The sequence below is a fragment of the Telmatherina bonti genome, assembly GCF_933228915.1.
Source record: "Telmatherina bonti genome assembly, chromosome: 9".
In the NCBI taxonomy this organism is placed as follows: Eukaryota; Metazoa; Chordata; class Actinopteri; order Atheriniformes; family Telmatherinidae; genus Telmatherina; species Telmatherina bonti.
The window spans coordinates 8,702,536-8,729,310 of NC_136627.1; the positions used below are offsets into that span (position 1 = coordinate 8,702,536).

General features: G+C 42.8%; 1 protein-coding gene across 2 annotated transcripts; it reads right to left on the reverse strand.

Moving 5' to 3' along the window:
• Positions 1 to 26,561, reverse strand: LOC306760529 (large neutral amino acids transporter small subunit 4-like). Of its 2 annotated transcripts, XM_079246403.1 has the most exons (14): positions 26,405 to 26,561; positions 24,532 to 24,742; positions 18,673 to 18,886; positions 18,535 to 18,590; positions 18,352 to 18,428; positions 10,229 to 10,321; positions 9,987 to 10,120; positions 9,529 to 9,740; positions 5,570 to 5,713; positions 5,075 to 5,201; positions 4,535 to 4,667; positions 4,146 to 4,219; positions 3,036 to 3,159; positions 1 to 2,930 (listed from the first exon to the last, which is right to left on the reverse strand). In XM_079246403.1, exons 2-14 carry the CDS (start codon positions 24,689 to 24,691, stop codon positions 2,769 to 2,771), a joined length of 1,710 nt encoding a protein of 569 aa, XP_079102529.1. In that variant the 5' UTR covers positions 24,692 to 24,742; positions 26,405 to 26,561; the 3' UTR covers positions 1 to 2,768. The 2 variants fall into 2 exon arrangements, with proteins under 2 accessions (XP_079102529.1, XP_079102530.1); XM_079246404.1 differs by lacking the exons at positions 24,532 to 24,742; positions 26,405 to 26,561 and adding an exon at positions 18,983 to 19,078.
• Positions 26,562 to 26,775: the final 214 nt, after the last annotated feature.

The following is a 26,775-nucleotide window of genomic DNA, read 5'->3' on the forward strand; positions in this document are numbered from 1 at the left end:
TTATACAAATTGTTGTGTTTATTTTGTTTCATGTACTGATTTTTTTTTTTCTCAGTTGAAACAGCATGTTTGGAAAAAGTCACTGACAACAGCTATCATGTGGTACATAAAAAAAGAAAATACAATAAAAGATAAAATCATGGAAATGCACATTTTTGTAAACATCAAAGAGAAAAAAAATACTCAGTAAAAGACAACAAACAACATCGGAGGATGTTCCCACCTCCGTCATCACACATAACCGCAGGCTAACGGTGGCGGGAAAAATTCAATGTCAGGGCACAAAGTCATCAATACATCAACCAAAACAAATGAAATAAACTCAGAACTTTTATCCCAGGACGTCGGGGTTAGGGGAGGAAGATGAGGACGGGATGAAGTCGTTTAAGGAACAGCAGTGATCAAAAGTGCAGATTTGATCTCCTGGGATTTTCAGGGATGAACATGCCAGTCATGTAGTCCAGGTTCGGGTCCCAAATGAGGCTACATGTGACAACAAACAATCAGGAAAACTCCTGAAAATCACACGAGTTCAGGATGGGTTACCGGGGCAACAGAGGAAAAGACTGACATCCATCTGCACCTGTACCTGCCACCAACACGACAGAGACAGCAGCAGGACCTGACATGTTCTCTATGGAGTCAAACTGGTGCTTCAGGAAAAAATCTGCAAGTGTAACTAATTTGTTCCTTACATTCATTCATTTTCTGAACCGCTTACTTCAATTCAGGGTTGCAGGAAGCTGGAGACTGTCCCAGCAGTCATTGGGCGAGAGACGGGGTACACCTGGACAGGTCGCAAGTCCATCACAGGGCTGATGAACTGGCATAATTTGAGTAAGTTTGGAACAAAATGAATAATTTCTGCTACGTCTGTGCAGGTTTATTACAGGCAATCCAAAGTTTCACTCATGGACTTAGATGTACGACCAAAAAAGGTGCTTTTCAAGAACATTTCCATTACAAATGCACCTTTTTCCCACGAAGTCTTGACCAGTTTTACTCCATACGATTATCTCTGCTTCTTAACAAACCTGTGAAATGGTGAAATGATCAGACTGAGACAAGACTCTGCTGCGCCGTTGTGCACGTGAAGGCCATCGACAAATACAAGGAGTACTACTTATTTTTCAGAGTATAGAAAAAATAAAATTGCTTCTCCATTGCTGCGTTTAGAACTACAAATCTACATCCGAAGCTCTGAGTCTACATTCTTTGCATTGGGAGGAAGGGGGCTTTTCAAAATATTTGTGAATGAGGTCCATTTCAGGGATCTAAAGTGCATCATGTGCTGCTTCTTTCTCCATAAAGTCATTCGCTGGGAGCATGTGAAGGCAGCAGAGGCTTGTCTCTCAGCTCTGTCAATGCATCATGTGTGAAAGAAAAATTCAGACTGTGAGATGGACTGAATGAAGGAGCGACAAGGTGCAAAACGTCCTGCCTGGATCATCCCTACCACCACCCAGACAGGCACTCGGAGGGAGATGTCCGTCTGTGGAGGTCTCTGTTAGATCTGAGGAGCTTCTAATGGCATTTAAACACGGAATAATTATCTCCCCACATCATCGTCTGCAAACCCCAGGCTTCTCCCTCAGAGACAAAGACTCTTTATCGTCTGCGTTTAGTCTCATGGCTGCTCAGCTTTTGCCACAAAGCTGGAGGAACACACATATCACTCTGCTACCTTTAGGCATTCGTATATCGTCTCTACCGCGTTGAGGAAAGATGGAGCCCACCACAAATTTACTGAAACCTTTAACCAAATCTCCCTTTGTGTCTTAAAGAGCTTCCTGACAAAGAAAACACAAATCCGCAACTAAAGTGGTTCTTTGGAATTCACCGTGTGGAGAAAAGAGTTAATGCTGTTGGTTTACTGTCAAAAACAAACAAAACAGGCAACTTAAAGCAAAATGCAAACACATTTCTGCCAATCAGCTAGCACCTTTTTGTCATTTACACTACGAGTGAAGAGTTGTGTGTGCCTGTGTGTGTGTGAGTGCCCAGCAGCTCACTGAGGTGTTTACTGCTAAAAGCATGTGTGTAAAAACACTAATCCAGCCTGTAAGCCGTCCACCGGCTTGACAGACGTTTCCTCTGTCACATGGTGACTGAGGAGCACAGATCTAACACCACATCTCAGATCATATTGCAAGTGAATACAAAAAAAAAAAGACTTACATATTGAACACATGAGGACATAAAAACATGGCGAGTTGTCTCTGCGATTGTGGCTGAGAAACAGGGAGAGCATCATGCAGTGTTTGTCTAACGTCGCGCTGCGTTATGTAACACACACATGCTGCAGTGTTTCCTGCATGGAGGTGTCTTTGTGTGGCGTGCTGATTGAGTCCAACCCTGAAAACATCCTCCAACATGAGTGGAGGTGACCATGAGGGGATGGAGAGCACTTTGTCCACCACAATTAGAGAAATGTGAGACAGATGGCGGCTGGTTACTGAAGTCCAACATGTTCACATCACCTAAAACACCCATTCAGGGTGAGAAGTATCAGAAAAAATGACGAGTGGAGGTGGAAATCAGTCGATTTCTCCGCAGGTGGGGGTGCAGTCCAGGTTCACTGACTGGACATTGTGTCTGAATTGAGTGTCACAGTGTTTTCATGTAGGTGTAGCAGTGTGAAGTCTGTGTGCTTGAGGACAGACAGATGCTGCAGCCTCGGGGTGAATGAAAGGATCACACTGTTGCGCAGGTGAAGGCTAAGTGTGCTCCACCCTCCTCTGGATTTACAGAAGCTTCCTCCTCCCTCTCTAGACGGAGGCCTCGGGAGCGTTGCCGTTGTTGATCTTCACATAGATCTTGGGGTCCTCATCGCGCTCGTCTCTGAGGCGCTGGAGGGAGCGACTGTGGCACAGCAGGTAGAGGGGCAGGCAGAATCCCAGCATGCTCAGCACCAGCAAGCCCACGTTCACCTGCGGGTCAGGCAGACAGCATGATGACGACGATGATGATGATGTAGTGATTCAGCATGTTAACACCCAGTGATGTTGACATCCAGGTTATATGTGTGGCCTTACCCACAGAGGGTCTCCCTCCAGGGGTCCCACCATGGCCATGAAGAGAGGCTGCTGGAGGAGGGCGAAGAGAGCACTGATCAGAGACTGCATTCCCGTCAGGCTGCCGAACTGAGAGGACGGGTACCTGCAGAGGACAGACAGCATGTTTGACAGGACTCATCTGAGGTAGCCTGATAAAACACACATTTTCTGCTCCACCTGTCCAACTGCTTGTTAAAGATGCATTCAGCAACTTTTTGATTTTAAAACATGCCGTTCCTGTCTTGTTTCATGACACGGTGAAATCTGTTATGTGCATTTCTAGAGCTGCTGCTACACAGCAGCGTCCTGAGGCCGAGAAACCGCATTTACAACATAACGTTTGGCTTTGCGGTAAAATAAGAAACTGGCTGTTTTGAACACGCAGCGTTGCTGATTCAGCAAAGAAACACAAGAAGATTAAAAGAGAGAAAGAGACTAAACAAGAGTCATTATATGATCATCTTCTGCTGGCTGGAGAGAGCTAACAGGTCAGGTATGATGCAGGATGGATGCCGGATTAGCCGTCGATAGGTGGCGCGTGACGGGAAAAAAGTCAAAAGTTCTGTAGCGTCTTTAACACAAATATCTAACCAGCCAATCACATGGCACCAACTCAAAACATGAAGTTCAAACTGAGCATCAGGATGAGGAAGAAGTGGATTTAAGTGGTTGTTGGTCTCAGTATTTACTGGGATTTTCACACACAACCATCTCTAGTATTTACAGAGAAAATGTGCAGCAACTGTGTGATGCTTCATGTCAACATGGAGCAAAACCTCTGAGGAACGTTTCCAACACCTTGTTGAATCGCCAGGAATAAGGCGGTTCTGAATGAAAGGGGGGGGTTTAACCAGGTTCTAGCCAGGTGAAGCTGATAAAGTGACTGCTATGCAGGCTGTAATTATCCCCTTTTTAAGTCTGTTAAATGTTCCCTGAAAGTTTCTATCTGTCCACACCTTTTCTGGTTAAATGATCTGAAGCTTGAATGAAATTTCCTGCAGAACTTTGAGGAAAATCATCCTTTAGACACTCTGTATGTAGAGTCTTTGTTCATTGTCACTGTGATGCAGTCGTCATGTGAACACTCACACAGCAGCATAGAGGCCTCCGGCTGCCGAGTGGATGAAGCCTCTGACGATAGTGTGCAGGATGAAGGACAGAATCTGAAGAGAAAAAAGACCAAACAGATTTTTTCCATTAAGTGCCGGATCAGATAACAGCTGGTCAGTGTCTGCTGTCAAGAGAACTGCTTTCATCTTTCATGAAAGAGAGTCGGAACAGCAGCGATAGGAAGGTGTAATATTTCTGTCCAGCAGGTGTCAGTGCAGCCCTGAGAGTCTTGTCTGAGCACTGCAGTGCTCGCTGTCCTCATGAGCAGCTGCGGCAGCACATGTCAGGAAATGTGAATACCCCGAAAGCCAACTCACAGAAAGAAACAACAAACATGTCTCGTCTGCAGCGTGTGCATGTCCTCGTACCTGAAGCGGCAGGTTGGGGATGATGCAGGTGACTCCGAAACCAACCAGGAGCAGATTAGTGAAGATGAAGGCCCTGGTTGCGTTGACGATCTTCTGGATCTGTTTGGAAGGGCGGCGAGGCTCACCGGGCTCTCTGGTGAGGGGAAAAAAACAAAACCTTTTAGACCTTAAGATCCTTATATGAAACTTATTCCTATGGATGAAGGTTTTGTAGACGAGAAGCTGTTTTACTGGAGGGTTTTTACTGGAGCATTGCTGAAGTAACAGGTGTGTTTTTGTTGCAGCATCATCTGTTACTAGAGTACACCATGGCCTCAAAGATGAATTCCACTTGTGACTGGTCAGATTTAGTGTTCACTGCATCTACTGTTATGATTATAGCCAGGACTGGTGTACATCATTCCCATCTCAGGAATCCTAGATGGGAATGATTCCAGCGGTGTGCAACATGAATCATTTTAAGGGAGTGTTTAATTGTCGTGTCCCACCCAAGGGATGCGTGTTACCCACCGGTTTAGGTCTAAACTGGTGCACCCTCACCTTTTGGCAGTCTTTTCATTCTCGTCCTCGCAGTCCTTGAGTTTCCAGTCCATAACGTAGCCAATCACAGGAGAGGTGATGAGACACAGGAGCTGAAGCACGCCAAAGATGGAGGTGTACACGCTCACTGAGGGGCAGACGGCACACACAGCTCTTATTATGTATGCGCTGATGCTACACGTTGAGCACGATATGAGCAACATGAGGATGACGCACGTCACTGACAGGAATCAAAAGAAAACTCTTGTCATGTTTGCGACCACGCATATGACTGCAGGCTTCATGCTCTAAACAAGACAGCTAGAGAGGACAGAGTGGAGGCGGGGATGGATGGAGGTGCTCGGTCTGGCCTCAGGTCTCTTACCCACTTGCATCCTCTCCACTGCGACAGCAGCAGGAAGCCAGCATGGCAGGGATGTTAGAGAGGTGTTAAAAACACAAAGCAGCTGCACAGCAAGCATCATCTCTGTTTAAGCTGCAAGCAGCGACACACACCTGTGTTCAGGTCTCCATCTGTCAGGGACTCCAGTATGGTGTTCATGGCTCCCATGTAGAAGATGAGGCGAAGCTGAGTGACACACATGGTGATGAGGCTGAGCAGGAAGATGGGACTGAAGATACTCTTCATGAAAGACGGAGCTGCAGAGGAAACGAGACGAGAGAAGCTGTGAGGAATCAGAGTTCCATTAGAATAATAAATCAGACAGAATGGAGGTTTTTCATTAGACTGATGTGGTAAACGAGAAGTGGTATTCATCATAAATCAGTGTTTCTTATACGTTGTCAAACTAGAAGACTTTTCAGCAAAGTGCCCTCCAACCACCTTTAGGTGGAAACAGAGGTGAACAACCATCATGGCCTGATTTATTCAGAGCAAACATTTAATCATCACTTAAAGATCCGATTGTTTTCATTAAAAATGCCATTTTTTGGTGTTTTCTGTTTACAGAACAGGATGTGTTCACACATATTGTCACATTCAGCGTATCAAACTAAAGCAGCAAGGTGTGAAGATCCACTCGATTCGCTGGATTCATCCAGCTGGAGAGGAAATGACTCAATGTTGCTTCAGTTTTTATGTGTCATTGGGAAAAGGTCCAAATTTGAACTTTTCCGGTGGGTTTTTGTCCGGCATCGTCTCTGCCAGACAGAAGTCGGCAGGGATGATGAGGATGAAGGTTTTACTGACCTAAACCACAAGCACAGAAATCTCCAAGATGATGAAAACTTTCCTCTTCTCCTGTGATGACTTCAATCTGCTCATTTTACTTTTATTTTCTCAGCGTTTCACGTTCTCCCTTGAGTGTGTTTGAGTACTACAAAGGGTTATGTTAACCTCCATTTGAAAAACATGATAAAAACTTTCTGGGCTAAAAATCTGCCATTAAATTACTGTTTCTAATTTTGACTATAATACTGTTATATAATCAACTATCATCACAACCATTTGTTTAAAATGGTTTTTATTATTCTTGTCCCAAAAAAATAAAGAAAAACTGTATAAAACTATTTTCTACAGCTTTTTTCTCAACATTAAAGAAACATTAAAGGGTTAATGTGGATGTTTCTTGATTGTGGAAGCTTAAGTGACACTTAAGAGACAGGAGCTTCTTCCCTAATGCTCCCAACACTTCAGGACCATATTACATAAAGCATGAAGCTTTAAAACATGAATCATAAACCACTTGAAGTGTTTGGAGAAGCCGCGTCCACAGTTTGCTCTGAGACGGCACCACCCACCTTTCTGCACCAAAATATATTAAATCCAAAAAAGAAGAGAGAGATAAGGAAAGTCTGCACTAACGAAGGAGAATTTGTCAGATGGGGTGAAATATTTTAAAGCAATCCAACAGCTTTGTGGTTCATTGTATGGCTCTGCTCTCATGGTGAGAAATCTCAACCTGATCATCTGCAGATACAAGCACAAACATGCCTGTGTTCCTTCGAGTCGCGTCTCTTTCCAAACTTTTTCCACATGATTGAAAACTGCTGCAGAGATCCCTCCCTCCCTCCCTCCCTCCCTCATTAGATAATAAAGATGAGAATGTCTTCTAAAGATGTGTTGCTGTGGCCTCTGGCTGCCACGGCAACACGTCACAAATAAGTGCGGTGATTTCCAGAGGCCTGGTGGTTGGATAATCGGAGTTATACATATAAATGGAAAGTAGGCTCGTCTGTCCATATGGTGGGGAACTGGAGAGACCAATTATTGGTGGGTGCACAGATGGAGCACATGGCTTTATTGCCTTTACCATCAGGTATTTAGCTGAGTGTAATTTTGGGAAACCATTTGGCCGTGCTCGCAAGGCATTGTAATGTTTTACAAGCAGTGGATTATTAGAATCGGAGCAGTATGCATGAAGCCATGTGTAGAAAACATGATTAGGCAAACAAAGGAAGTTTAAAATGCTCCACAGCGTTGCATGGTTCAGTCACTGAGTCAGTAGAGGAAGAATTTGTTCTATGTCCATTTTTCCCACAGCAAAGCATCTCTTCTTCTATCAACATCTGTCTGTAAACATCTGGAACACGAGGAAACCAGTTGCTGGTGGTTTTCAAGAGGAATGTTGTCCCATTCTGGTCAAATGCAGGATTCAAGCTGCTGTACGGTCCTGGACCTTCACTGTAGGGGTTTTGGTTTCAGGATGCTCAAGATGTTTTGTACTGGTGAAAGGTCTGGACTACAGGCAGACCAGTTCTTTAAAAAGTTCCAGGATCCAAACGGTGATCTGGATCACCACCAAAATTAAATCAGTTCTTCCTTTTCACATTTCCAACAACTCCTGAACATTTAATGAAAATCCGCCCATAACTTTTTAAGTTATCTTGAACACAAACAAACAAAACAAACAAACAGATAAATGCTGGCAAAACAACTTATCAGTATAAATATCAATAACATCCTTGGCGGTAGGGGTGGGAAAAATGAATCGAAAAATCGCATATTTTTACTTCACAATTTTATAATCAAATTTTTTTTTCTTTTTCAAATAAATAAAAATAATCCATTATAAAAATGTTGTCATTTTTATTGTTTTTATTGATCTTTTTACTTGTCTTCTTGGGTATTATAGCAGCAGAATGATAGTCTGGCTACTGTGTTGTTTTATCCTCATTGAAATCAAGAAAAATCACTAGCAAAAAAACGTTAGGTACATTTTTTGTTGCTTTTAATCTAGAAAAATCAGCAATATCAAAGAATTCTAAGAATCCCAATCTAAATCAAATCGGCACCAAAAAACCAGAATCGCATTGAATCGGGACAAAAGCATATCATCACAGTCCTACTTGGTGGAGGTAATAAGATTACCAAAAATAATCCTTCTGTTTATATAGAAATCTATATTAAGTTGGAATCTGAGTTGTACAATGCAAGCACTGACTTGTTGGATGTCAAACAGCAACCTGATCAGGTTCATCATGAATTCAGAACAGAGACAGAAAACATTTTATGAAACAGTTTCCAAAGTGAAAAGCACCGGTTTGTGGGCAGGTCTGGTATGTGGGACTCTTCAGGAAAATCCAGATGTTCAGAAACCAGCCATGTGCATCCTAAAGGCACGTTAAACACACACACACACACACACACACACACACACACACACTTAAACCAGCCATTTCTTGGAGCCACAACAAAACTCGACGGCCCCCTGCCGGCACACCACACACCCGCTGAGAGGCTTTTCCAAGAACACGATCCGAACCCATTCCACGGTTCGTTTGGTACTACCAGACTTTACTGGGAGCAACTGGCCCTCACAGGCGAGCTGGGTCGCAGATATGGACTCTGCACAGATGGGGGGGGGTTCTTTTATCAGCTCAGGGGTCCAACGTAGACATTTGGTGTTTTGACCCATTGAAAAGTTTCTACTTCTAGAGGGTTGTTATTTAAAATGAGTAAAGATTACGGTCCCTTTTCACCTTCAGCAGAAACATGAGCACAGTCCTTGAACTACAGCTGAATTGCATGTCTTTAAACATGCATATGGGAATTTCAGTTGAGGCTATATGTGGTGCAAGAAGGAGAAAAACAGCTGAGCTGCTTTTGAATGAGGACATTCAGGAGCTGCTCATACCACTGTTGTTGCTGGATCTTGTGGGTGGGCCGTTTGTCCATCACTCAGACAAATCTGCCACACATACCTTACAGACAGTCCGGCTTTTCAGCTAGTCAGATGAATATTCATAAGTTGCCGTTGAGTGGGAATGCCTCCACTTGAGCTTGAACTGCTTCAGAACAAGCACGTCTTATGTTGACTTATTTGTATTTTGGGTTTCTTCTCTCAGACACACAACCAGCAGCGACTTCTTACGAGCAGCGTGTTGGTTCGGTGTCAACGCTGTGACCCTTAAACCAGAAGTTTTCTGAGCCAAAAACCTCAATGGGAAGTTGTTCACTTTCACTTCCAGCTTGCAGATTTTTTTTTTAATGAAATCGTCTTGTCTAGACTTACTCTCTTCGTCGCCCTTGCACTTCACCTCCAGGTCGACGGTGGACAGGCACAGCTTGTTGGCTTCCTGTGTGGCCAGATCTTTGGGTGGCTGTTGCGGCTGCTTTATCGAGTGGCCCACGCTGAGACGGCGGCCCACAGTGGTCACCTGCCGGTAGAACTGCTTCCCGGTGATCTTGTGGTCGAAGCCCAGCCAGCTGAACTTGATTTTCACCCTGAAGGGAGAAAAACATCAGCAGAGAGAGAAAAGAGACTCAGGTGAAGGAAAAAAAAGCCGACCGATCATCTGGTTTTATGGGCTTTCCTCTCAGGGCTCCGCAGGCTCTGCTGTCTTACTTCTGGATTTGCCACAAATAAGTATAGAAGGAAACATGCATGTGATCCTGCCTGGGCTCAGATGGAGCCGATTCAGATCAGGCACATCCTGAAGAGCTAATGATGCTACAGCAGCTTTGTCTTACGTGAAATCCATGTCCTCAGGGCCTGGAAAGGGCTCCAGAGGCCAGTTGACGAAGCAGTTGAGGAAGACGAGGCAGGCACAGCCAGCCCAGACCATCAGGATGGAGATGAAGGAGGCACCAAGATCGTAGATCACCTAAAGGGGGGGCGAGACAGAAACCAAACATGAAGGGAAATCAATGAAGTGCCCACTGAGAGAAAAATGAGACTAATATTTTGAGGAAAGAGGAGGGGAAGATGGTACCTTGATGCCGGGGAAGGTGACAGCAGAGGAAGCATAGGATCCAATCATCAGGGCGATGAAGGTCGACCTCAGGTCTCCAAACATGTTGGGGAGCTGCATAGAGAGCAGCCAGATCAGGGATCAGCTCATCCAAAGATTCACGACTGTTTGCAGCTAGTCATGATACACAGTCAGCTAAAATGATTTAAGTGCTGTAAATTATTATTTCCTCATTTTATTTTATTTTCAAATTTATCTATTATTATTTTAAATGTTTTTAGTAATTATTTTATTTTTATTTATGTATTATTTATCATTACATTATTTATTTTATTGTCATTTATTTCTGGTTATTAATTTAATATATTTGGATTTTTCCATATTTTGTGACTATTTTTTATTTTGTTTTAATATAATGATCAATAAATTAAGTTAAATTAAATTAAAACAGAACTGGTGTGAACCTTGTTAACGTGCTTCAAATGATATATTTTGTGTGTGCTGATAGTTTCACACCACAGGTGACAGCCTGCTCTTTCAGGTTTTCTTTGTAAGGCTGCCAACTATTCTTTCTTGTCGCTTTTCCCTCTTAATCTGTTCCAATCTAGGAAAGGCTTCATACACACTGAACTGCAAACACGCCGGCACATCATGTTCCATATCACTGATTATTGATAAGTCATCAGAGCCGAGCAAACCCTGTGAAGCCTGCAGATTCAGGGTGTTTCTTGCACCGTTTCTGTTGTTGTGTTTGCAGCAGAGCAGAAAGAGAAAAGCCAGAGTCTTGCATAACATCACTCAAATCGAACAGACAGAAGAGGACAGTGTGTTCTTAAGCAGGCAAACCGTAAACATCTGCTTCAGGAAGTCGACTAAAAGCCGAAACCAAGAGAGCAACATGTGGCGTGGAAGTATGTGGTCTCTATCGAAGTTGTTAGAAGAACTTTATGGTCACAAAAGTTCTCCCCCCCCCCCCCCCATTCTCATCATCGTCATCTGTCTGTCCGTCCATCCATCCAGCTGTGTTCACCACAGGGCCAAGCTTGTTAATAAGCAGCTGGAACCTCCTCTAATTGCAGAAAGTAGAGTAAAGGTGAACTAAAAGAAAAAAAAAAATCACTTCTCTGCCATGACATACAAATTAACAAGCCCTCCCCAGATTCCTTCACTTTCTCTGCAGGTTGTGTCTAACTCCTGACAAGGAGGGGTTGCTGGGGGGGGAAAGGCTCACCTTTGGCCCAGCTGATGGAGCGCAGATCTGAAACCATCTGAGCAGATTTGACATCATGATGACAGCTCAAAGTTGACTAATGTTTTCCTGCTGTTGTATCCGATTTGTCATCCTTCCTCATGTTTTGATGCCTAATCTCTGGACATAATATGTAAATGTTTGGCACTTACATTTTATACTTCCAGGAACGTGTTTATTTGGACTGTTTGCTGGATTTCTCACTTCTGTAGGAGAAAACCCCACCAACGAAAATGTGGCGCCAGAGCAAACTCTCATTAAATCAAAGCAAAAGCCACACAGACATCATCTGGCAGAGCGGAGAGTTGGCCTAATTCTGACTGGCTACTTCTTCGGGTTACTACAGGTCTGAGCCTCAGTCAGCTGCTGAGACCAATGTTTCGCTGAAGCGTGTGACAAACCGGTTTGCTCTGCTGCTTATAAAAGAAGAAGTGGGGATTAATAGGGTCAGCATTGTGAGGTGTGAGTGAGCATGCCGATGGGAGGAGCAGCTAGCTGTCTGGCTTGACAAGGTGCAGATCACAGTTTTTCGTTATTGGAGCCCAAAACACATCACTCAGGCAGACAGGTTGGTTAAGTTAGAAGCACGCAGTCACCTAACAACAGACATGATGTCTGTCAGTGTTTACTACGCTATAAACACATCTACATACTGGTTCCATGTTGTTATTCATGGTAGATCACTGGTTACATACCAGAAGGACTCTCAGAAGTAACAAATAACCAAAATTACATGGTAAAAATAGACATTGTTAAGATTTAACTGATGTAAGAACAAAAGCATCAATGGTATGTAAAGACTCTCTTGACATTTGTCACAACTCTGCCCCTCCCCGTCACTCACATGTGTCTTGTGTACATGTAGTGTCATTCCTGAGGTCACGTGTGACCAGAAAAGGACACCCAGCCCAGAAATCATATCTTCATACTCAACAGTAATAAAATTTCTCCAGGATGGCTTGCAGCTCTGTGAAGCTGTTCCTCAGAGCTAAAGCTAAATGCTAATGCCAAGCTAACACGACTGTTTTCTGATATTAGTGCCAAAGTTTTATCTTAATGTCAGATATTGTGTCTGAATGCGTTCAGAAATATTTGACTTTCTGCTGAACACATTCCTGCTGTTTATAAGCAGTAAATATAGCAAATGACGTGTTAAAGTAATAAGAAATGTTCACATCATTTTAGCATGATAACATCAGCTATCTAGAAGAAATGACACGAGAAGTACTTCCGTTTATCCTGAGCCGGTAGTATCAACATTTTAAGACAGGGTATTCTGAATTTGTTGAGATAACGCTGGAATAGTCAGTTTCCATGCAGGATTAGACTTAACCCTAGCAGCCTCAGTAGACTAGAAAGTCCTCTCACAAGGAACTGCCACAGATGAATATGGTTCCACTTTTTTCCCCACAAACTGCTTAATCAACCTCATACCTTATCAAAACTAACATGTGTGTAATATTTCAAAGTATTTACCTCTTTAAATGCCTGTTTGATTGCAGAATGAACACACAAAAAGATATATTTTCCATATTCTAGATTTTAGACTAGGGATATATTTTTCCTATCAGTCTTAAATTAACTAAAAGTTATTAAAATGACTGATTTTGCCTGTAATCCCAACCCACCTCCACCTAACATACCTTATATGTGGACTTTTTTATAAAAACAGTGACATTATCAATGCCAATTATCATATTGTAATTGATATGGGTGAAATAATTTAAATAATCGCATATTCAGTACATATACTGAATTTAATTGAAAGATCTGAGATACAATATTGATTTGTAATGTTAGCATTAAGGCTGTTGTTAGCAGTTTTTAAAAGGTAAAGTGTTTTGTTTTCTAACATTACAAAATTATAAACTTGTTCCCGGTCGTCTTTTGATCTGTAATTGGAAAAAATCATTCCATATGGGGTAACACGACCAGAATGATGAGCAAAAATGTAGAGAAAAAAGTGCTCGGAAGGACAAAATAGTACCAAAAGACCCAGAAGTGTTACAAGAGCTGCAGCTTGTTTTGTTGACTTCTAATCATCAGAGGAATGTGTTTCCCGTATTTTTAAGCCTTCATGTGACGACGTTGCTCCTGACCGATCCAAGTATTTGTTCAGGAGATTTCCCCTCACCTGCCCTTCATTCCTACTTCTTAATCTCAGACTTTACCAAGGCTTAACAACTTCTAATCTGCATTATATCACAAACATCAGGATCAGTACATTCATCTCTGCAGGGAAAAGCAACCTCTTCAAGAATAATAACACCCATGAGTGACTTTGTTGTTCCCTGACTGAATAACTCCTCTGTTAGCTCAGGGATCACAGTGTATCCATGCACAAAGCACACACATTGATGGATTCAGTATTTGAACAGTCACACAAGATTTTTTTAGCCTCTGCAGACACACCTGGAGATAAGAGATCAGTTGGCAACAGGTGCAGACGTTTGGGGAACTCGTGTTTCTATGATAAATGTTATAAAAAGAGTATAGCAGTGATGTTAGACATAAAAATTGGTGAAATCTCTTTAATGTTACGATGTTAATCTGGTTTTTAGTCATGTTTATCTTAGTTGTGGGCCTGCTCAACACTGGTGACCTCAATTTGTATCTAATGTGAGAGTACTGAATGTTATCAGTACAAACAAAGAGGATGTATGCAGAGTGCAACATGTGTTCGCCCTATATATAATAATCACAATTGTTGATGGTAGTGCTTCGGGCAACATTGGTATTTTCACAGTCTGATCTGTGTCCTAATCTTTATCTGTGAACTGGGAACATGTTCAGTGAACAAGTCTTCCTTGTGATTGCAACTTCCTCCCCATTTTTCCCCCCTGCACCGTGGAGAAGAGCGTGTCTAAGTGCTGAAAATGGAAATGGGAAAAGTCTAAGGCTGAAAATGTGATGTGACTGGGAGACTCATGGAGAGGGGAAAACATGCTGAGCTTTTCAGGCTGGGTGGGGTCAGAAATGAGGAAACTGGGCGCAGTGACTGGGAGGAAAGAACAGAGAAATGAAAGAAGGAAGAGACTTTTTCGCTGCAGCTAGTGGAAACTTCAGCTGCCTGCTGCTGGATCACTGAGAACCAGCTCTGACCGGTCCCGTCCTGACGCACAGGGCAGGACTGCTTCCATCATAAAGAGCAGCCAAGTGGGCTGTGAGATTAGCAAACACCAGCTGACAAACACCAGACAGCATTCCTCCATCAACCTGACGTCAGGTTATTAAACGTCTGCTTCTTGTTTTCTTTTTCTTTACTATTTAAATCCTTCGTAAACTAGCAGATTTATTTTTGCTTAATGTTTTTAATATTCACTAAACAGAGCACATGTCTCATCCTTTCAGCTCATGTATCATAAATATAAACCATGTTTTTTTACATTTAGTCATCAGAAAGGTCATCACTTCAAGGGAAATATATAAATAAGGCAGCAAAATGAGCCTAAAAGAGCTCCAACACGTGCAACCAACAAAACAAAGAACAGGAGGAGGAGCCTGGTGATTTCCTGTGGGTGTGGATGTACTGTATGTACAGTATACATTGCAGCGTATGCAGACAAGGTCTGAGTGTTTTCTAAGGAAGAGAAGAACTGTAACATGAAGCTGTTTAGGCTCACAGATTCTCCTCCCTGTTTTCTCCTGCTGAGTGAGGAGTGTGCATCCACAGGGGAGAATGAGGAAGTAAAACAAGGACTGATAAGAAGCAGCAACAGCGAAGGATACCATGAGCTGATCACTTTCACTAGTGATGCTCAAGATTCAGCCTCGGAGATATTAAAGTTACCCCGTCCTATCAAAATAGCTCCTTTCCACTGCTACCGGGGTGCCCAAAGTGGGGCTTGTGGGGCAAAATCAGCCCGCCAGCACTTTGCTTTTGGCCCGCTAGTCGCTGTTTATATTATTACCCAACAGAGCTTAATGAAAAGAAACTACTTTTAGCGTTATGAACCTCAATGAGTCCAGACTCAGAGCGACCCTGAGTGACTCCCACCTCTATGAGATCCTCACTTTGTCAGTGACTGAGGTGCAACCCAACATGGAGAGACTGGTAATATCCACATATCAACTTCGTGTGTCCCACTGAGTATCGGCAACTTGCCTTGTTCAACATGCACTGTTTTCTGTTGTTGGCATGTTGCACTTGGTTGCAGTTTAGCGGCTGTAAATATTGTTTCTTGCCCCTCTAACTATAGCTTCATTGTTTTATTGATATATTGATATTTTATGTAACATTTTATTTGCCCAGATAGGAAAAAATACAGTGTTTTTGCTATGGAACAATAATTAAAATAACTTTATACAAGTACGCGTGTTTCATCCTTAAAGCTGCAGCGTTTGGCTCACTGGATCATTTTCAGTTTGGCCCTTGGAGGCTAAAAGGTTTGGGCACCCCTGCTCGATAGTTTAACGCTTTGGTAAAGACGAGCAGCTAAACCAGGTGATGTTTTGTTTATAAAGTTGCTGAATAAGGCAGCAGCGGAAGGAAAACATTAGAAAAGACCTGCAGGGAGCTGAAACTCAGAAGCCTCCACACATGCAGCGCTGACACAATGCAACAAAGTCAGAACTCACGCACACACACGAGACGGTTTGATAGCTGTGAGCTGGTCGCCCTCGGTGAGGGGAGGGCTGCTGAAACCAGAGACGAGGAAAACAACTAGACTTAAGATTGGGAGGTTGGAGGGAGGAGTGAAGCAGGATGAAACAGGCCCAGTCACTTGTGTGTGAATAGGAAACAGCTAAACTGGGTGGGGAAATGCACATGCACAGTCAGTCCAGTTGCAGCTTCCTGTTTGTCTATTGTGTCCCCCTCTGCGTGAATGTGTGTGTGTGTGTGTGTGTGTAAGTGGTAAAGTAACAGCATGTTTAGGCTGGAAGTGTTGAAAGAAACGGCCATGCATCATGAAACTGGCAGAGACTCTAAAACACTGATTAAAAAAAGGAAACAAGAACTGAAACACACACACACACACACACACACCCTTATGCAAAAACAATCCCACATCTCAACACGTGCACAACAAAGCGAGCCATGTGTCCACACATGGATGAAAAAGTAATGAGAAGAGGTCTTCTTTTGGCCTCCAGCCAAAGCTACATTGAAAAATACATCACACATGCACAGCAGCCCTCCTTCAACTCTCTGTGCCTCTCGCTCACATGTCGTCTGACCGTGATGCAGCACTTTCAGCCCATGACATCATCCTGAACGCAGACTTTGCTGATCCAGTCTGACCCTCTCTGCTCCACACATCTTCCCAGGAGCTTTCTGTCAGCCATCAATCCAAACCGTCTCTGCCTTTCAGAGCTCTAATCCACCATCCCTGCCACCTCTCTCAGATCCTCTAACGCCTCCTCCACTCGTCAGCCTCTTTTTGTGTCATTTCTTCTCTTTGTTATCCCTTGATGTTGTTCTGTTATTTGCTAGAATCAATACTGCATCACCGATATTGATGCGTCAACAGACAGGATTTATGCTGACCACATGTATGACTGGTGCAAGCAGGTACACTGTCATGTGTAGACCCTGATCGTCAGAGTGATGTAACATTTAAAGTTTATAAAGAGATAAGAAAGAATAATGCTTTTCAGAGACGCACTATGCAACTTTCTGATAATGGAAATGTGCATTTCTGACTTATTTTCATGGCACAGTAACTTTTATTATGAGCATTCCTTGGGCTGTTGTTGCCCTGCAGAGGAACCAGGCTTCAAAACCTTTACTTCTGGGACTGCGTCACGACACCACCCAGATTCACGAGACAGCAACAGGTTATCAACACAGCAGGATTCTGAACGCACACTGTGGCTGATTCATCAAAGAAATGCCGGAGGACATCACTGAAACGAGGCAGGAAAAACAGAGCGAAAGGGAGAGAGGAGAGGAAAGACAAAGTCAAAACTGGACTGATTTCTACCGACTGGAGATAACAGGAAGGATGGGAGATGGTTGCCGAATCAGCCATCGTTAGCGGGAAACTGACTGAGAAAATCTGCTTGTGCTGCTGGAAACGGCACCTCACATCAAGACTGTCCTGTAACATGAGGCTGTTTACGCGCGCAGGACAGGAAAAATAGATTCTGACTCCGCCCTTCTCCTCAGATTTACTCCGAGTGAGCATCCACAGGGACAACGAGGTGGTAAAACATGGACTGAGACGGGAGCAGAAACGGCGTAAACTGATCTCTTTCACCAGCGATGCTAAAGATTCAGTTACCACATCTTCTCAAAATAGTTGTTTTCCACTGCTGCAAACATTCAGCCAAAGGTAGAAAGGGGAGTTTCCTGAAATCATTCAAACTTTTCTCTCAGCAATGACAAGCGGTCAATGTTTTTTTTTCTTTTAAATAATTATTTAAATCTTCACTTACTCCGTTAGTGTTTATTTGATGCTGTCAGAGGAAAGCAGAAAAGATCTGCATGTTCTGGTATTTTTATGGTATTAATTCTTAGTATTATAACATCAGTGATATTATGGGGTGGGAAGGGAGTAAACAACAAAAACAAAAAAACAACAAAATGTAAGGACCTGCATCCAACCAGCACCTTCCTACAATGTCCTCTATTGTTTGAATTCGTGCTTGTGTTGTTCTCACTCATATGTAAGTCGCTTTGGATAAAAGCATCTGATAAATGACTGTAGAATAGAATAGAATAGAATAGAATAGAATAGAATAGAATAGAATAGAATGTCTTTGGTTGGAGGAAATCAGTTTGGAAAAGAGAGTTTTTTATTCTGCAGGTGGTTTGTAAACTTTTGTCAAAGTGTTTGACCTCTTTTGGGATTTTGTTTCAAGCTACTGACCCGAAGTTTCAGGAAATGTATTTCAGTGTTTTGGAAAAAACAAAATGAGGAAGATACCGTTAAGAAAGCATGTGTAATCTTACCGTCAGAGACGTGAAGGTCATGCACATGCCTCCAAACCCATTCAACGCCAGTGCAAAGAAGATGAGGATGGACAGATCTGCAGGAGAAAGTGCAGGTCAGAATCATGACCAAGGGGAGGAGTCTGAGTAAAACTACAGCATCCAGGATGAGCTGGATGCCATACGATGAGGAAGGACACGCACTGTTTGGATCGCTGGCACCGTAGGCGATGAGGAGGCAGGAGAAGGCGAAGCAGGAACTGCAAACAAAGACGTGTTTATGAATAACAGCTTTAAAGTCATCTGATGTGCATCAGGACTGATGCTCTTCTCCAAACTCACCTTCCCAGAAGTCGTAACTTTCGCGGGCCGTATTTGTCCATGACGATCCCAAGAGGCAGCGTTATGGCCGACAGCAGGAAGGAGCCCACAGTGAAGGCCAGGTTCAGCATCTCGTCCTGATCCTTGCAGATGAGCCAGTTGTTCATCATCAGGAACTCCTCGTCTGTGCCGTCGGCGTTGGACATGTTGGAGCTGTTGTGGCCAGAACTGTTTCCTGGACGGAGAAAGAAGTAGCAGAGAGGTAAAGACCTCTGTTCTGTCATCAGTTCATCCATCAAGCCTCTTTTTTGTCATTGTTTCCTGTTTTTACTTTGAAGTTTTCCTTGTTTTCTGTTTGTTAGTTCATTTAGTTTATCCAGTCCGAATGTGTCTTGATGAGTTTTCTGTGAGTTTATACTGACTGGTTTCATTTGCTGGTTCATTGTTAGTATTTTGCATTTTAGTATTAGCAGTATTTTGCATCCGTGTTGCATTTGGGTTCACATCTCTGCGAACCTTCACAGTTTTCTGACCATCTAGGGCCTGTTTACGATGGTGTCGTGTAAAATTAAACACCTTCAAGGTATTTTATCTGATAACATTTCTGATATTGCTCTAACACTCCTCCCCTTCCCAACAGAAAGCGAACCAGCTGATTAAAAAGTCAAGAGATCAAGTAAACAGAATACAGAGTACAGGGAGCAGAAATAGTCCTAAGAGGAGCTGGCATGGAGGAGGGAACAGTTTGACTATAAACAGAGTCCACCGAGTTCATCTGCAGGCTATTTCTGTCTCCGTGCTTCATTTGACTGTTGTCTCTGTCAAACCGCCGGCATCAGCTCGCTGCTCACCGCCCCTTGTTTACTGTCAAACCGCCAGACGAAACAGTACAGAGCAGAAGTTTGCACATGCCTTATGAGTAGAGGAGGAGGAGCAGGAGGAGGACGAGGGGGAGCAGGAGGAGGGAGCACCAAACTGTTCAATCATCTGAGTTGTTTCACAGTAACTAATAAACATAAAGATGAAACATGAGTGATACCATCATCTGTGTGTGTGCTGATTCAGCTCACAGCAGGAACAGGAAGGGGGGTGTTGATGCTGGCTTTCTGGGTGGGGGCGGGGGGGCAGGAAGCCACAGTGTCATCTCAAAACACACACCGTTCAAGGAAACTGGCTCGACATGTGATTGTGTAAGTGGGCGAAAGGTACTGTGGCTTCATGGCTGCTGAGAGAACAAAAGTTACAAACTACCTCTCAAAATGCAGCGACGGCACCGATGGGAAGTTGTCCAGCAGGACGCCCGCTTTACCAAACACAAACATCTAACCAGCCAATCGCATCGCAGCGACTCAACGCGGGCATGGTGAAGACGACCTGCTGAAGTTCAAACTGAGCATCAGGATTCACGTGACTTTAAACGCGGCGTGTTGTTGGTCTGAGTGTTCCAGAAGATGCTGATCTACTGGGATTTTTTTACACAACCAGTAGAATCTCATCACAGATGGCGAAGCAGCCGACAAATCCGCAGCGAATGTGGGATGTTTCATGTCAACATGGAGCAAATCTCTGAGGAAAAGTTTCTAACATGTTGAGCTCATGACATCAGGAATGAAGCGGGTCCATCCCGGCACCGGAAGCTGCAGCTGGGAAAGTATCCCCTGACTCTTTAGCCTGGAGTTATTAGAGATTTTAGACAATGTGCCGCCTCCCAGGCTGCAGTTTTGAGGAGAGGAAAGTGCTGACTTGCAGAAACAGCAGTCCCTCAGCTGGTCCGACTGCTGACTCATCTGTTGGCACACGAATAAACCCGATCCCCTCTGAAAAGTTCTGCTGAGTCACTGCTTATTGTTCACCTCCCATTCCTCAGTCAGTCTTCATGTCGACACTTTTAATCTTTGCATGTTCTCATCACGGTCCTTGGATAAGTTATCCCCAAAGTTTACTGCAGCTTTGTTCCTCAGAGAAGTAATTCCTCACAAACATCCGCCATCAGCTAACCATCGGCCAAGCCACGCTTGTTTCAGGATGCGATCGTGATCGCTGTCAGTTGAGTCTGCACGTGTCGAGCCGTTAAGGAGTCGGCGTAAACGGACGGCCGTGCAGACAGGTCGAGTCATACAACATTCAGCAAGACAAGATGTGCGTTAGAGGAAGGAATGTGTCGCGCGCATGCTTCACAACAACAACAACAACCACCGCAGCAAAACACTGAAAGCTTCTGCTCCCAATGATGGAGTTTGTAATTACTGACGTTTTCATGTTGCACCAATAAAACCTGGACTATGTGACTTACAACCTGTTCAGTCTGTGGTATAAATGGAGCCATGCATGTGTTGAGAGAGAAAGATTTCTGACCAAGTTATGCTTTAATATTTCTGATATATGAAAATGATTAAAGTTTCACTGCAATTAGGCTTATTGACAAAATGTACAAACGAGCAGCTTTTTACATCAAACAGATCAAACAATAACCGTTTAAAGCTATACTAGGTAATCTTCCTCAGACACATTTTTATTTTACTCTGGGTGAACTGGTTCCTCGTCCTGATAGTAGTCTGTACATTTAGTAATCATGAACAATAAGAAATGTAGTTAGACCCCTCAGTTTACTGTAAATCTGTAAAAACTCTGATCAATCCAAACGTTCCGACTGAATTGAAATTGTTCAATTATTATATTTCGTAAGCTTCTTCTCCTGGCTCCCCTCCTCCCCCTCCTGCAGCGCATACCTGATAGCCACACCCTGCATATAAACAGCATGTTAGGATGAAAATACAAAATAGTGAAGAAGAAACTCGGAAGGAAAACATGGCTGAGAAAATGCAGGAAGGATTTCCCGACCCGGTTTATTTGCCTCCTCCTGCTAAACAGCCGAGAAAGAGAAAATCATTGGTGGAAAATGCTGCAAATAAGGAGCAAAACCAGAGGGGGAGGAGCCAAAACAGGGCGCCACTTTCACATCTTGCTAGCTCCCCAACATTACCTGATGAGTGCCAAAGCATAAACACAGAATGAACTTTAGTGGGAGGTTTGAACAAGAGAAGAGGAAAAACATTCACAGCAGACTCTTTCTGCCTGAGGGCTCCTCAGGTTTTGTCCGACTTGAAACTGGGAGTCAGCAGCTGATGAGGAGGTTTTACGTCCTGTTGTGTGATCAGTGACGAGCTCAGGACTGTTTCACATCAACAAACATTGTGTTTCTTTTTCACCGAGTCACTGGAGCTTTACTCAGTGAAATTCCTTTGTTGTGGTGTTTCCTGTTTCCTCTGCCAAACACTGGGCAGATATTATAATGTAGCACTGCAGTCTGAGCTGCTGCTCATTGTTCAGACTGCTGACGAGAACTGACAGAACCACTTGCAGCCCAGGTTTTAATGTGCGTTCAAGATCCTGCTGTACTTTCTATCCCACTCCAAACCAAATGACTTGTGCTTCCTCACAGTTTATTTTAATTGCTTTGGGAAAAACATGAGGAGAAACTAATCACACTTTAAATTAGATAACAGTAGCCGACCTGCGTTAATTAGACAGGCTAATTCCAGCTATAATAAGCACACACTGCAGTCATTGGTCTTTATGCAACGCTGTGCTGCTAACTTACATCTGAATCCCTTCTGTAGCTTTACAATTAATATGGTTCTCTTTAAATCAAATAAGTAAACTTAAAACTGTTTTATTCCTTCTTTAAAATCAAACCTCGCCTTTCTTTCAATGCCAAACACAATTGTTGTTACCAGGATATTAGTCCAGCTCTTAGTATCTGATGCCGATATCAACCAATACCAATTATTTTAGTTTTACCAAACAAACAAAAATATCTGGAAAACTATTCATAAAGTCTCATATTTTGTCATTTTGAGATACAGGAGACACAATTGAAGAGTTTCATATGTAATATGTGTATTTTGTATGTCATTAAAAAGTAAAAACTGATCATTTCTGATATTTTAATTTAAGTATCAGCGGTCTATATCAGTATACTGTTAATTATCGGACATCTCTTACATATATATCAAGCTGCGATTGTTGGGTTGATCATGAGCAATTATGTCTCCATTTAGAAGGACTGTGGTGTTAAATTAGAAGAGGTCTTTGTATCTAAAACTTGAGTATATTTTAATGCACACAATTGGCTTGAAATGATGTGTCTGTAAAGAGCTCTGAGACAACATTGTTGTGAAGTGGCAATAAACACAGAAAGCTTAATTGAATTAAAATTGTTCTATGTATTTCATTTTTATGTCTGTAAATAAATGTCTGTGTTTAACATTGCTGATTTTTAGCCTTGTCCCCATGCACACAGAGATTCCTTCAGAATCTGATGTCTTACACTGTAGTTGGTTGTATCATAAAACAACATTTTTCTGAAATTGTTCCACAACTTTTAGATTCAGTTTGTGTCAGATTGGTGATCTTCTGCCTTTCTGAAATGCTCCTTTTATACCCAGTTAGAAAGGGTCACTGACAATGCTGTATATATTTTTGTTGTTGTTTGTTTATTTGTCTCTTTCTTTATGAACAGATGTAAAGACCAGTTAAAAATGTGGAAATATTATTTAACACATGTATGTATGTGTATATGAATACGCGGTAAACACTGATGGCAAAGTGGTGGGGTTTAATACTTTTTTTTTTTTAACTTCTGCCCACTCCTTTTCGAGTATGTCTGGTTTTGTTTTTTCTTTTCTTTAAGTTACTTATGGTTTTTTGTATGTTTTATTTTATTTTATTGGACATATATTGAAATAAACTTTCCAAACCAAACTTTCCAAAACCAAACCAGTCTTGCTACTGACCTGTTGGCAGTTAACCTAATTAGTGACCAAATGCTCCTCAAGCTGTTTCTGATTGTTTCGTTTGGTTTTCCAACCTTTTGTTGTTTTTAACTTAACTTTAAACTGCAGAGTTGATTTCACCCCCATCGTTTACATTAGATATGCATAAGTTGATCATGTTTACTTCAGCAGGAGCCACAATGAGGGGGAGACTAATTACTCTGCTCATGCTTTGGAGAGGGAAGACTTGTGGGGGTGGGGTGGATCAGGTTGCTTTCTGATTCAGAGGCAGGAAATACTTTATCTTGTACTGAACATGTAAATAAAGTTATCTGTGAGTGGAATAAAGCTTAAATGTTTCACACTGACAAGGCTTTTGTTCATTCTCTTCAGTTAAATACAAGGAGAATTCGACAGTCAGATATTAATGAGAGGACAGATAATATCTTATGTGATGATCTCTCAGTCAGCAGGTCTATTTTCAGCATGTTATTATGGCCTACACCTTCCCTGATTACCTCATCCTGGCAAAGGAAAGACCCGGGTCCTCTCTGGTGATACTCCCAGACTGAATCAACCAAATAAAGAGCTGCTCGGTGCAGCAGATCCGCTTTGATCAAAGGAAGCTCAGGACACAATGAAATGATGATAAAAAATAAGCTCATTGTTGCTCGGCATAAGCCTTTCATTGACAGCCTGCATAAAAAATGTTTTGGCAAATTCTGAATTGGTTTGTAGTTTGTTTCCTAAAATCTGCATAATTCTTCTGCTCCAGTCAGAAGGAAACTTGAATGTTACTGTTAAATCAAACTGAAATCTCCCAGGTTTACCGTATCTGATTTAATCCAGACTAGATGCAAACAATCGTGTTATCACTTAAGAGGAGCAACAGAGTTGTCTGCATGACAAATGTGGTCATGATAAGAGGGTTAGCATTAGCAGCGGTGCATGTTTCCAGGACAATCAGCCTAAATGGATGTAATCTAATCATCTGTTTCATGTGTGTTTGACTAAATACAGATTCAAGCTTAGTCTGAAACCAGTAAGCCTGAAAATTTGTCAGTGTTTAGTCTGGTAGGAATGAAAAAATGCAACGTTGACACACCTGGCTCTTGGCACAGGTAGGAGTAGAAGCCCTCAGACTTGAGCATGATGAGCAGGGACGACCAGCCAAGGAGCACGGCGGAGAAAAGCAGGTTCTCAATGACTGCTGTAACGGCCATCCACCAGCGGCGGGAAAAGGCGGTGGTCAGGGTGGGAGCCATTTCTGATGGGGTGGTGCTGGTCTGACTGGTTCTGAGGGAGGCTACTGGAGCCTGAAACATGGAAAACACAAACATAATGACTGACTCTGGAATTTGTTACATCTTCTGCATGTTTCAGAGATACTTGTTTTGTTTTTGTTGTTGTTTTTCAAGAACCACAAATCATCTTTTGTTCTTGGCTGCTGATGATGATGATGATTGGCAACAGACTGAGGAAGACCACTGAACAGCTGAAACCCTCCAAGCCACAACCCCGCCTTGAAAGGAGAAAAACATTCCCCCCAGAGGAGCTGTCTGATTGGCTGACAGGTATTAAGCGGTGTCTTATTGGCTGCTGGTGACATAGCCTTCTGCAGCAGCTGCACGTGAGGTTGTTGCCGTTTTCACCAGATGTGTTTACTGTCAGATCAAAGTTTGGATTTAATAAATATTAGTCTCCTCTTAAATGTTAGGGGGAAAAACTGCGATATTGTGGAATTAATAAAACATATGCATATGTTTTTTGTTTTTTTTTTACACTACACGTGAACGCAGTGCAATCTCAAGCCAGTTCGAGCCGGTTCAGTGCAAGATGTTCGGTTCGTCAGGTTGAGCAGCTTCACAGTCGCGTGCATGTAGGAGCGCGTGCACACCGACATACACAGAAAAACCGCCTGAGACTTTAATGTCAAATACAAATAAACCAATTCAAGTTAAGAGTTTCCTTTAGTTCCGCTCAGGTGAGAATGAAAACATGAAAATTTGGATTTTGGACCATTTATCGTGAAAGGCGGCGCGTGAGAACAGCGTGTGACTGAACGTAAACTTGCTCGCCTCGTGCGCTGTGGAAAAACTCTTCATGTTTCACCCGTGTTTTCTGCGTCAGACAGAATCACGTTGAATAGAATTAAACAAAGAAATCTGCGCCTGGGAGAAAGAGCGCTCTTAAAACTGGTCTGAACTGGACTGAAATCATCCGCACCATCCACCCCCACCCAACCAGACCCGCATCTTCTCAAGCCCCATCCTATCTGTCAAGTTAACTAAGACAATACTACTCACTTCTGGTGGGGTGTTTTCAATATAACATCAACTTTAAGCCATAAGACTGACAACAGACACACGTTTTTATTAATACACACAACTCTTGCCGTTTTCTGTCTTTAATAACGACATAATAGATGAATAATAGGTATGAAAATTAGCTTAATGGATGTCTTCAGGGGTGTGAAATGCTTTAATTTTGAAGAATGCCGGAAACGGTTGTTTCTTAGCAATCATTAACTGAACAAGAAGCGCTCAGCTGTTTAGTATCAACAACAGGGCTGGAAAATACCTTTCTGAGACAAAGAGTCAACAGCAAACAGGCTGTACCCGCATCTAAATTAATACTCTGCTTTTTCCACTTTGTGCTTCAGAGGAGGAGGAAATACTATTTAATGAAATATCTGCGCTTGTTACATTGTTCAAGTAAAATGAAGAGGAACTTATTGATCACTGAAATACAAGAAACTTTTACACTAATTTAAGATAGTACTCTTTATGGTGAGACAGGCTGAAAAAAGACTGACACCCCCGAAGTTATATATATAAAAAAACAACACTATCTGTAAAGGGATATCAGTGACTAATTAAATTGTGTCACTAAGAGTTGCTGGTTATTTACACAAAAACAAGTATAACATGAGTCATCCTCTCATCCTCCTCCGCTGTGGAGCATCCTGACTGCCTCACCTGGAGCTGGGATCCCAATCCGGATCAGGGAGGCAGAGCTGAGCAGCTCTGTCCTCAGGTCAGTTCTGCAGGTCCAGACAGCCCCCTCGATGACCAACAGACGAAGCAGCTGCGGGGATGGACCTGCGGGATGTGAGTTTGCTCTCTTTCACGCACTGTCTTTACCGTCATCTCTTTCTGCCGGAGCTTTATAGCAGCGCAGCGACAAACACTGCCGCCTCCCCATTGGCCCGCAGCCCAGCCACAGCCAATCAGAGCGCTGCTCTATTCTGCGTGTTGTTTCCAAACCTTAAAAATAAGTGTTAATATAGAGAACAGCATGATCATTATATTGAATAATGTGGCTTTAATACCAAAGAATAAATGGGGGG